Raw genomic sequence first — 11,812 nt, forward strand, 5'->3', positions numbered from 1 at the left:
AATAAATTAAAATCCTCATTCCAAGATTAAATGAATCATTGTAAATTTAGAAAATTTTATTGTTTTTTACACATCTTGGTAATGAGGTGTTTATTTAAAAAATAAATTGTTTTTAATATATAGGATTTAATCCTGTAATAATGTTAAAAGAGACACAATATACATTACTGTTACTAGAACAATTTTTTTTTTTTTTTTTTTGTTATCTGTTTAAAACTAAAACATTTTCAACCTGAACAATGTGATGAATGTTGAATGGTGGATAATATAAAAAAATAATTTCCTGACCATCTTTAAAATATTATTAATTTAAATTAAATTAAATTTAAAATATTGAAAGAATTTTTGTTCAATGCCAAGAATATTTTACGATGAGTGAAAGTGTCATTTTTTTCCTTTTTCGTCAAATTTGTGCACTTTTGACACTCAATGTATGACTACCATAAAATTTAATTTAATTTTAATTAACGCTATTTGCAGAGTAGCATTAAATAAAACAAAAAGCGTGTTACAATTTCACATAGTTAACAGCTGGCTGTTAAGTATGAGTAAATTATATCGGATTAATCTTATCACTCAAGCAAATAAGAGAAGTTGAAACAATGTGCAAAAAAGACACAATTTAAATACACAATTTAAAGTGGATCTGGTGAAAAATTTTTGAAAGTAGCCAGTTATATTTTCAGTGTACAACAAGTTTTAGGCCGTACTGTCAATTCAGGTGATTATTGATTTACGTCAGACTATTTTAAAAGGATTAAAACCGTTTTTATAATTTATCGTTTTACCTATCATGGAAGTGAATAATCAAATGTGATACAATTCAAAATGAGCAGAAATAATGTTAGAAAAAGGCAAAAATATAATAGGTTGTCTCCAATCATCCTCATCTACATATTGAGATGGCCAGATAGGATTAATCAATGGTTAAGTTGTAGATATAAAAAAATTGTCTCACAAAGATAAAAATTTATTTAATATGTACATTGTAGATGTTTAAATATGTAGATTGGTTGTCTCCAATCATTATGATCAACAAAACCTTGCTGGTTTAGATAGGCCAACTGAAACGTCTAAGATGATCAAACTACAGGTTCATAAAGTAAGACTACTTCATTAGACCGTTAATATTTTATACAATTCAAATTGAGATGAAATTATGTTGAAAAAGACAGAAATATGTAGATTGGTTGTCTCCAATCATTATGATCAACAAAAGCTTGCTGGTTTGGATAGGCCAACTGAAACGTCTTAAGATGATCAAACTACATGTTCATAAAGTAAGAATAGTTCATTTGACTGTTAATGTTGTATACAATTCAAAATGAGCAGAAATGATGTTAGAAAAAGGCAAAAATGTAATAGGTTGTCTCCAATCATCCTGATCTACAAATTGAGATGGCCAGACAGGATTAATCAATGGTTAAGTTGTAGATGTAAAAAAATTGTCTCACAAAGATAACATTTATTTAAAAACTTGTAAATTGTTCGATAGATGTATTTGTCGGGGTGTGTTTTAGACTGTGCACTTTAAGAGCTATTGAATCTTTCGTTCTGTGCTTAAAGCACACCTAGTTCATCAAGGAACTTGCAGTAGGCCCGGTTTCATTGTAAATTGTTCTGTAAGTTTTAATTTTCAATGTATTGGTGTGTGATTTAGCAACATTGGAAGGGATAAAGTTCATATTTGAAAAACAAAAAAAACAAACTGGTAATGTCGGTTTTGTAAAGTGCAAAGTTTTTGGGGTTCAGTGTGTACATAAATGTAAAACGTGCGAAATGCAGTTTTATGCTTGATTTCACAATCAATCTATTTTTGAATGTAAAAAGTGAAATTCATTGGGCCAACAGTTCGGCTTCGGGTCGCCAGGGTGTCAAGAAAACACGGAATTTTAAATTTAGAAACAATTCTATTTCAACGTTTGAGCCCCTCAGTGAAAAATTGTCCAATCAAAACCAATTTTTTCTTTTCAAATAGAAACGACAAATAGCATGCTATTGAATTATTTTTCGAATATTTCTTTTCGTGTTGTTAACGGTAAAAATCGTTGTGGAAAGGGGACAAACAGGCCCTCTCTTATCTAATCCGACGAGTCCCCCGCTACTCGGCTCCCCTATCGAAGTTGTCAGCCGAGAATTGGGAATTGGAATGAGATTTGTGTCGGAACTGGAAGTACGTCCGTCTCGTGCTCATTATCCGCGGGACGAGAGACGCTTCGCCCAATCCGACGAAAACGTCTCCGTCTGCTGAGCGAACCGGTTTCGACCGCTGGCCGGGCCCGGTATCTCGATTCTCCTTTCAAAATGATTCCACCCAGAATTAAAATATTCTGAACATCCAAACGATAGACTAGGTAAGATTTTTTCTTCTCTTGTCTCATCTATTTGCATTCTAAATTAAATCATAAGGCTAGAGTATTTTTAGACTGGTTTTATTGACATACGTTTTTAAAATTGTATAATACACTTTCCTGCATTGTCCAAATATAAAACAAAGCAATGTGCCAGGGGTACTTAAAGGTGATTTGTATGTAGCACCATTGACCATCAACAGCCTGCTCTGTCTGACACATTCCACTTAAGTAGGTTGTGCTATATTTCAGATCAATTTATGATGACAGATGTGTCATTAAACTACTCTCATTCAACAAAACCGATTTGATTTTCTTCAGTAAACACACCAAAATATAAATTTTTTTATGAAATGCCATCCTTAAAACTTTCTCCTTTATTGTATAAAACTATAACGTTTTGTGGCATGAATTGAATCACAAGGTTAAACAGGAATCCGGGCAAAGACTGTCCTTAAACACTGTATTCCATATAAATATTATGTTGGGACATCAGGGTGGAAAAAGATAAGTTTTGCACATTCTACTCAAGGACAGGGTGCTATCATTCAAATTTGGCGATAATGGTCATTAAATCATCACATGTCTGTCATTCTCTTTTTATATGTGACTTGCAATTTGGATATTGATCACTATCAAAAAGTAAAGATGGCATGGCTAAAATTGCTTTTCTGAATTTATACAAGATTGTAGTGCTATCATTGAGATTGATGAATGATAATGAAAATCAATTGTTAAATCATTTTGATGCGAGGCATCGAGTAAATGTACGATTTCTTTTTTTCTGTTTAAAAATTGGATATTCTAGACTCTCACAAAGTAAAGAAAACATTGGTAAATTAAATTTTTTTTAAAATTTATTCAAGGCCGTAATGTAATCATTCAGATTGATTAATGATAATGAATCAATTGTTCAACCATTTTCATGCGAGGCATCGAGTAAATGTACAATTCTTTTTCTGTTCAACAATTGGATATTCTAGTAATTTACAAAATAAAGAAAACTGGTAAAATTGCTTTTCTGCGTATATTCAAGATTGTAGTGCTATCATTCAGATTGATTAGCAATGATGAGCAAATCCTTAAACCATTTGAATGCATGAGTTTTTTTTCCTGTAAACACACCAGGATATTCTAGTCTCTCACAAAGTAAAGAAAACATTGGTAAAATTGTTCTTTTTTAATTTTTTTAAAAATTTATTCAAGTTATTCAAGGCCATAATGTAATAATTCAGATTGAATAATGATGAACAAATCTTTAAACCATTTTAATGCATGAGTTGATGGTTTTTTCTTGTTTAACAGTTGGATATTCTAGACTCTCATAAAGTTAAGAAAACATTGGTAAATGAATTTTTTTTAAATTTATTCAAGGCCGTAATGTAATCATTCATATTGATTAATGATAATGAAAATCAATCGTTAAATCATTTTGATGAGAGGCATCGAGTAAATGTACCATTTTTTTCTGTTTAACAATTGGATATTCTAGATTCTTACAAAGTAAAGAAAACATTGGTAAATTTTTTTCCATTTATTTAAGACTATAATGTTATCATTCAGATTGATGAGCAATGAGGAATCAATCATCATACTATTTTGTTGAATTGAGTAAACTTGATGCATCAAAATGGTTTAATGATTGTTTCATCACCATTAATCACTCTGAAAGATTACATTATGGCCTTGAATAAATAAAAAACCAAGCAAAAAAAATGTCTTTACTTTGTGAGAGCCTGCAATATGCAATTGTGAAACAGAAAGAAACAACATACATTTACTCAATGCTTTGCATCAAAATGGTTTGATGATTGATTCATTATAATTAATCAATCTCGATTACATTATGTCCTTGAATAATTTTTTTTTCTGCTTAACAATTGGATATTCTAGACCCTTACAAAGTAAAGAAAACATGGTAAAATTGCTGTTTTGAATTTATTCAAGACTATAATATTATTATTCAGATTGATTAGCAATGATGACTCATGTCATTAAACCATTTTGATGCTCGAGTAAATGTATGATTTTTTTCTGTTTAACAATTGTTTTTATCAATAAAAGACCAAATATTAACAAGTTTAGTACATCAAATAATTTTTTTGCCATGTTAGCAATTGGATAATATACCAGTGCTTACCAAACTACTAGGGTCGCCATGAAAATTTTTTATAAAAATATTTTTATATTTATAAAGATATCATGAGATACGGTCGGATGTGATGTAGGTTTCAGAAAAACATTTTCTTTATCGTGCCAACGTTTCGATCTTTTTTGAATTCNTGTAACTCTTCTTGAGGAGGGTGTGTCCTACTATTCTGGAAAATATGCTGATGCTACAACCCCTACTTTCTTACCAGCTTTTGTTATTTGTATTTTAACTGAGACTAGATCTTTTGTAATAATTGTGTACTATTGTATCTAATGAAATATTCCCGATTAATGTTTTGCCATGATTTTATATTTGCAGGGACTTGAAAATTTGCATTCAAACCTTTTAGTTTTTTTCATTACATTTATATTTGTTTGGCTGTTGCCTTCGATGATATGCTTCTGTGGCCAGGAGATAGAAACAGAGGTGAGGTTTTTATCAGATTTGTTTTCATGAGAAGTTTAACATTTTTTTTTATGAACAGAGTGAAAATATACACAGACTGCTGCATTACAACTCATGGTTTCAAAGAAGTCCAGAAAATAGGAAAACAGTGTTTTTCCAGATGCTGATGATGTCAAAGCCCCTGAAGTTGCATTTCAGAAATTTTATTGTGTTTAACGTTGCACAACTTGCTGGGGTAAGATTTAATACTTGCTGACTATAAAATAAAATAAAATAATCTTTGTTATTGCAGGTGTTACAATCGGCCTACACAGTCATGACAATGATGCGATTATTTTTCAATTGAATACTCATTAAAGTTGTCATTATTTACAGTTACATTGTAAAATAATTTATAGTTAGTGCACTGAAATTTATATTTATAAAAAAAAAAAACTTAAATAGTATACCCCCCTTTATAAAACTTTAACAACTAAGATCCTGATGGCCATCCAATCTCATTATCAATGTTTATATTTTTGCTATTAAGTGCGTAATCGCTTTTCAAAAGGGAAGTTTTACTATTCCACAAGAAAGTCAGGAGTTTCGATAATTTATTAAATAAAATAAGAGGTTTTGATATATTAATGCTTTTCTGAATTGAAAATGAATTACTAAGTTTACGCTGAGATAGACCATTGTCTTGAGGTGCCGCAGAAAAAGTCTGATATGTTAAGAGTGCCGGAAAAAGAAAAAGTTTGGGAATCACTGATTTATGCTGTCATAAAGCAAAACTGCACAACTTTTCATAATGTAATGAACGTCTCAATATTATCAATCAGAAAGATTAAAACTAGATTAGATTATGTAGGAGCCGCCTCTTTACTTCCTGTGCACCACAACCAGTATTGGTCTATTGTGCATAAGATTAAACTTAACGATTGATCCTATAGACAAGTGAATGAATATTCTAATAATTTTTTTTTAAACCTTCAATAACAAATTGACGTGATCATACTCAATGACATTCTTGGTCTTCATCTGAGTGGATTAAGTTCAACAAGTAAATGAATGTTGTTTGTTTTATACTATCAGCAGTTTATTGCACCCCGTCTGTACCCATATATCCTCCCCAATTAAAATCCATCTTTCGCTCCCTTGGACGCCGGTTTGTGGCTGGGGGAGATTTCAATGCCAAGCACCCGCAATGGGGTAGCCGAATCGCAAATTCCCGTGGACGCCTTCTCCAAAATATCATTTTAACAGATAATTATTCCTTTATCTCTCCTAACCAACCCACATATTGGCCATCTGATCCCAATCGTCTCCCAGACCTATTGGACTTCTTTGTTGCCTCTGGCTTGGGATCCATCTCCCCAACTATTCAGNTCCTTCCAATCGAAAGTCCTTAGACAAATTGTTAAAGCACCCTATTATGTCACTAACCTCACTATCCACAAAGACCTCAACATTCCTTTTGCCAACGAACTAATCCAGTCCAGATTCCAAACCTTCCAAACCAACCTTTCAAACCATCCTAACCATACGGCTCGAGCCCTATTCACTCATTCCCATCCTGACAACCCACCACGATGCCTCAACCGACGATGGCCTCGGGACCTCCTTGATCCCTAATCATATAAACTGAGTGCCAGCAATGGCTGGCTCCTCAAAGCATGTGTTCTACCGGTGCAGTGCTGGCATTAGTGCTAGTGTTGTGCTGTGTGATATTTCATGCATGTGTACATATTTGTATAGTACACAATTCTGTATAGGTAACAAATAAATAAATTAAAAAAAAAAAATTTTATACTGCTCAGTAATTTGTATGCTCTGAAATATCTCGGCCAAAGTATTACCATTAAGCTGAAGATGAATAGATGCTTATTACTAGGAATCGGATTTCCTAGAGATTAAATATAAATTATGTACATGTTTTATGTATTTATTTTGTAACAAATATGGAAATAAAAATGAAAAATATTAAAATAAAAAACATTAGGTTACGCATTTTTTTATTTAAATGTGAAATCAGTTTGATAATTTATACAAGTGAAAAAAGAAGATTCACTTCCTAGATGATAAAAAGATGATAAAATAGAAAATGAACCTTTAACTTTAAAATTTATTTGAAATCACACACATTTTTAAATTTTTGTAAATAAATATGTAACATTCTAGTGCTAAAAAAAATGTATAAAATAAAAATGCATTTTAAAAAAATGATTAAAGAATTATACTTATTTATTTAGAAATTAGTTATTTTAAAAAAATATGAAAAAGATATCAAATAAAAATGTAAAAAACGCCGTTGTTGGAAACTACTAAAAAGGCTATTTCAGTCATGTTTGTCCAAACTTGGAAGTAGGATCTTGCTGTTCAATCTAAAATTATTTATTGTGAAGTTTTTGGTGAGGACAAACTATGACCTCACACTGCAGTCATTTCATTCAATCCAAAATCCTCAATCGAGCCGTATAACACAAATTTCACATCTGCCCATGAGAGTCAAATTCCATTGTAACTCTACCGCAGTCATACTTCTCTGTTTTAAATAAATCATAAATAATCTCAAAATTGTGAGCGAATAAGTGTCATGCAAGTGATGTGGCCCTCGAGGGATTTGTAAAATAAGTCTGTAGCGTTTTTCAATAATTTGATTTGCAATCATTAAAGTTGAACGACTGGCATTAGCTAATTGCAAGGGATTTGTTTTCCCTCAGGATAATGCTCACCCCTACACGTCTTTGCAGTAGCTCCAAAAATTTTGCAGCTTGGCTGGGACTTATTACTACACCCACCTTATTCTCCTGACATAACCACTTCAGATTTTCAATTATTCAAGGCATTACAAAATTCGACTAATGGGAAAACTATAGTCAAGTACAGCAGAAAACACGGATGGAGGAGGGAATTAGAAAATTACATGAAAGATGGCAACAGATAGTGGAACAAAAAGATTTATATATTGTTGCCTAGATTTATTTACAAATACCTGAAATTTTCATTGAATTTACCATCCAAAAACGCTATGGACCTATTATAATATTGTAAAAAATAAACAAATAGAAAAATTAAAGCGCTTTTCTTAAATATTGGTAGCATTATGTGCCTACAAAAAAGGTCACAGATCTGCTTTACATAATCTGGGTTCGCAGTGTTACTTTTCAGATTAAATTATGTTCGCTGCTCATCTTTGGAGACAAGGATAAACTATTACATTTTTGGTCAGTCAATGGCAAGTAGATTTTAAACGTAAAGAATCCCTCTTAAAGCTGTTCAAAGCATCTGAATTATTTTAGCTCAAAATACAGACAGCGATTTAAAAAAAAAAAAATTAAAGTATATTGATCTGCTTTGTAATATCTACCTAATAGTAGTACTATTATCTTTCAAAACACTTTATAAATTTAGATTTTCTAAGATAACAAATAGAATAGTCTATAAAAGTAATTAAACCTTTTATTTAAAATTATTCTATGAGTAGTTTAATTATAATGTTAAAACATGAATTTTTAGATGTCAGACAAAATTAGCTGAGAATCCATACTTGAACATTATCGCGAAAAAATTATTTTATGATAAGAACATTTAGAAGAAAAATAATTTATTCTTAGCACCATGAAAAAAAAGAAAAAATTAACATGAGCCTGTTATCTTTCAGATGGAATGATTACAAAAACAAATCCTTCACTTTGAATGAAAAACCTTTTTTTTATAACTTGATTATCAAGGAAATCAAGTTGATCGGTATCACAAAAAATCTGGTCTTTTAATGAAATAGAATATGATCGCAACACGATATACTGGGAGGAATTGATATATTTATGTTATGCTCCTTTTTTTTTCATGATAAAAAGCAAAGAGAAACGTTTTTTATACAGTAACATGAACCATTCTTTAACCGCCTGCATAGATTATACTGGTTTTAAATTTTTTCAAAAGTCTCTTCAACTCTACAGTGATAAATAAGATTTCAGGGCGTGTAGTTAACTCTTGTTGGGATTCTGCAGCTTAAGGAAATCATAGAAATATAATTACAAAAAAGTGGTCAGCACAGTAAGGCCTTATGACATTTGATCAATCAGAAATGATAATCAAACAACACAATTTCATTACTTTAAAAAAACTCAGTCTTTATAATTAATATAAATGATCTTATTCAATAGATTTAATTATATAAAATAAACTGGTTATACTATAAAATTCAAATTTAACTCAACTCTGATTTTATCTTATTTTTTACAGCAAAATGGGACGAATCAACAAAAATCTACTGCCGATAAAGGCTCACTTTTTCTTCTTCATGTCAGGTAATTATTTTGATATATTTTTCATACGAAACAAACAAAAACTGAAATATTTGTCGAATTTAAGCCATGGGCCCAATCTTACCGTACCTGCCAGTGTTTGGGAGGATGCTCGGTATATCAGAGCTGGCCATTGGTACGATTAACGCCGTTTTGCCGATAGTCAACATCGTGATTAAACCAATATTCGGCTATTTGCTCGATTTCTTCAACAATAGCAGAAAACTCATTTTCATCCTTGTTCTCCTCTTTACCAGTGTGATATTCCTCTCTATGACTTTTATCCCACAGGACCTGAAATTAGTTGAAAATATGGAATGCAATAAATTGCCAATTTGTGAAGGAGAGGTAAATATTTACAATCAAGTTTATTTATGTTCTGGTGAGATGGGCGTTTTTTGTTTTTTTTTTCAAATTAAAAATAAATGTCATTATATCACATAAAAAAATAATTATTTGTTTTGGAATCCAAATTTATGATAATAATTAAGAAATTATTTAGTTTAAACTTTTTTAGTATTTTCAGAAAGAACATATAAATGTTTTGTGTATTGTACTGACAAATTTGATTATAAAATTAATACACTAGTATACTAAGGATTTAAAACAAATTACCAACTGAGGAAAAGTGAAGTTTTGTTGAAATTTTAGATCACACAAGCTGGTAAAAGTAAACCAGGTTTTACACGTGAATTTTGCATCTGGGAGTGCCCCCGGGAGAGCGTCAAACTCCATGTTTTAATTTCCAGGGATAATAAGACGTGCTCGATTGGAAAAAGGTTGCAGTGTGCAGATAAGGAAGTGTGCAAGTTGAGATGCCGGGATCATAAGTCTGGGACATACCTCAGTCCACAATTCTGGCTATTTGTCATATGCATAGCCCTGGGGAATGCAGGCTTTGCCGTTTCCAACTGCCTCAGCGATGTGATATGCTTCGATCTCCTTGGTAATTATTTGCCAATTTTTGTATGATCTTGCTATTGACAGGCTGGTTAAACAGGCGCTGGTGGTGAAAATGCTTACGGCAAGCAAAGAGTGTGGGGCTCGATTGGATTTGGGCTGGTAGCATTCTCCGGATCGTTACTTCATTATTTGTACAGCAACACAAACTATACTTCAACAGACTACATGCCTGCTTTTCTTTTGGCGACATTTTGCATGATCATTGATTTATTATGCTGTACTAAACTGAAGGTAAGTTGTCGTTAAAAAAAGGAAAATGTTTCATGCTATAAAACAAGCCTAGTTTGTTACAAGAATTAAAAAAAACTAATTTTAAATTTTTTATTTCAGCTGCCGGCATTGCCAAAGTCCTCAGGTATCATGAAGGATGCACTACAAGTGCTGAAGAAGCCCCAAGTTGCCGTCTTTATTGTTTTCGCCGTATTTATTGGAATTTGTGACTCTTGCGTTATATTTTTCCTCCTTTGGTAAATGTAATAAATATTTGTTCTTAAAGGACTAAACCATATCTTTTAACGTTGATTTTTAGGCATTTAGAAGTCTTAGCAGAATCGACTGGCTACTCGAGCAGCATTGTTCTGCTTGAGGGGATTGTCATCGCCGTTGAGACCCTCTGTGGAGAAGTTGTATGTTTTTTCTTTGCAGGTACAAACTTTGAAATCTTTCGCTGTTAAGTGAAGATTTAATTTGATTTTTTGTTTATGCAGGTAAGGTGATAAAGAAGGTCGGCCATGAAAATTGCATTACTCTTGGGTTTGCAATTTATGTAATTAGGTTTTTCCTTCTGGCATCTATTCCCACGCCGTGGTGGTCGGTACCTATCGAGCTGTTTCTCCAAGGTCCAACTTATGCGCTGCTTTACAACACAGTAGTTGCTTACGCTAGCATAGTCGCACCTCCTGGGACCTCAGCCACTGTGCAGGGGCTTGTAGGAGGAATGGATGACGGGCTAGGTAAAAACCATTAGAAAATTCTTCTCTAGCCTTGGCATAATGGGAATTTCACAGGCTTTGCGATTGGAAATCTACTTGGCGGAATTATTTTAAAACTATATGGTGGACAGACATTGTTCTACACAGCTTCCGGATTTGCTGCGTTCTGCTGTCTCCTTCACTCTGTTCTAAACAAAAAAACACGCGAATGTGTTGTGATAGGCAAGGAAAATGTTGAGGCTCAAAAATCTGGTATGCATTCGTTAAAAAAAAGTAAAATAAAATAAATGTAATAAAATAATCATGATTTGTTATGTTAATTGACAGTTCTGCTTAAAGAGAATTCCGATGTCATTGTTTCTCTTTTATCAAAGAATGCCCCAACGGAAAAATTGACTTCATCAAAAGAAGGAAATACAATCGAAGGTAACTTAAGTTTTCTTCTAAATTGTATTTTTATCATTTATAAAAATGCCAAATTTTTGCAGATCTGTTGAACCAAGAAAGCAAGTTGAAGCACTCTGAAGGAGGGGACATAAGTTGAAACGTGAAGAGTTCAAGCTTGGGTCCGAAATCAGTTTGCAATATTTTTCCAATTTTTTAGACTGATATAATGCCATAGAAAATTATGTGATCTCTCATCTTTGAGCGAAACTTTGATCCAATGTTGTTTTGTACTTATATTTGTTAAAGAATTTATCTCCTGGAAAAATAATATTT

General features: G+C 32.1%; 1 protein-coding gene across 2 annotated transcripts; it reads left to right on the forward strand.

Annotated features, from left to right (window-relative positions):
* The first annotated feature begins 676 nt into the window (after nt 1–676).
* LOC106669867 lies at nt 677–11,733 on the forward strand. Of its 2 annotated transcripts, none has more exons than XM_014399690.2 (11): nt 677–721; nt 9,136–9,200; nt 9,265–9,545; nt 9,849–10,143; nt 10,198–10,391; nt 10,491–10,627; nt 10,690–10,805; nt 10,868–11,113; nt 11,168–11,344; nt 11,420–11,518; nt 11,581–11,733. In XM_014399690.2, the coding sequence occupies exons 2-11, from the start codon at nt 9,140–9,142 to the stop codon at nt 11,634–11,636; spliced, it is 1,662 nt and encodes a 553-aa protein (XP_014255176.1). In that variant the 5' UTR covers nt 677–721; nt 9,136–9,139; the 3' UTR covers nt 11,637–11,733. The 2 variants fall into 2 exon arrangements, with proteins under 2 accessions (XP_014255176.1, XP_014255175.1); XM_014399689.2 differs by lacking the exon at nt 677–721 and adding an exon at nt 1,939–2,354.
* The last annotated feature ends 79 nt before the right edge of the window (nt 11,734–11,812 follow it).

This window comes from Cimex lectularius, unplaced genomic scaffold, assembly GCF_000648675.2.
Source record: "Cimex lectularius strain Harlan isolate CLEC.00 unplaced genomic scaffold, Clec_2.1 scaffold76, whole genome shotgun sequence".
NCBI classification, from domain to species: Eukaryota; Metazoa; Arthropoda; class Insecta; order Hemiptera; family Cimicidae; genus Cimex; species Cimex lectularius.

What these genes read in the sequence shown, in the direction of transcription:
- LOC106669867 (XM_014399690.2), top strand. Translation starts at nt 9,140, where the DNA reads ATGGGACGAATCAACAAAAATCTACTGCCGATAAAGGCTCACTTTTTC. An exon ending in TATGCTGTACTAAACTGAAG is followed by an intron (nt 10,392 to 10,490) that starts GTAAGTTGTCGT and finishes TTTTTATTTCAG; the next exon opens with CTGCCGGCATTGCCAAAGTC. An exon ending in GTTATATTTTTCCTCCTTTG is followed by an intron (nt 10,628 to 10,689) that starts GTAAATGTAATA and finishes GTTGATTTTTAG; the next exon opens with GCATTTAGAAGTCTTAGCAG.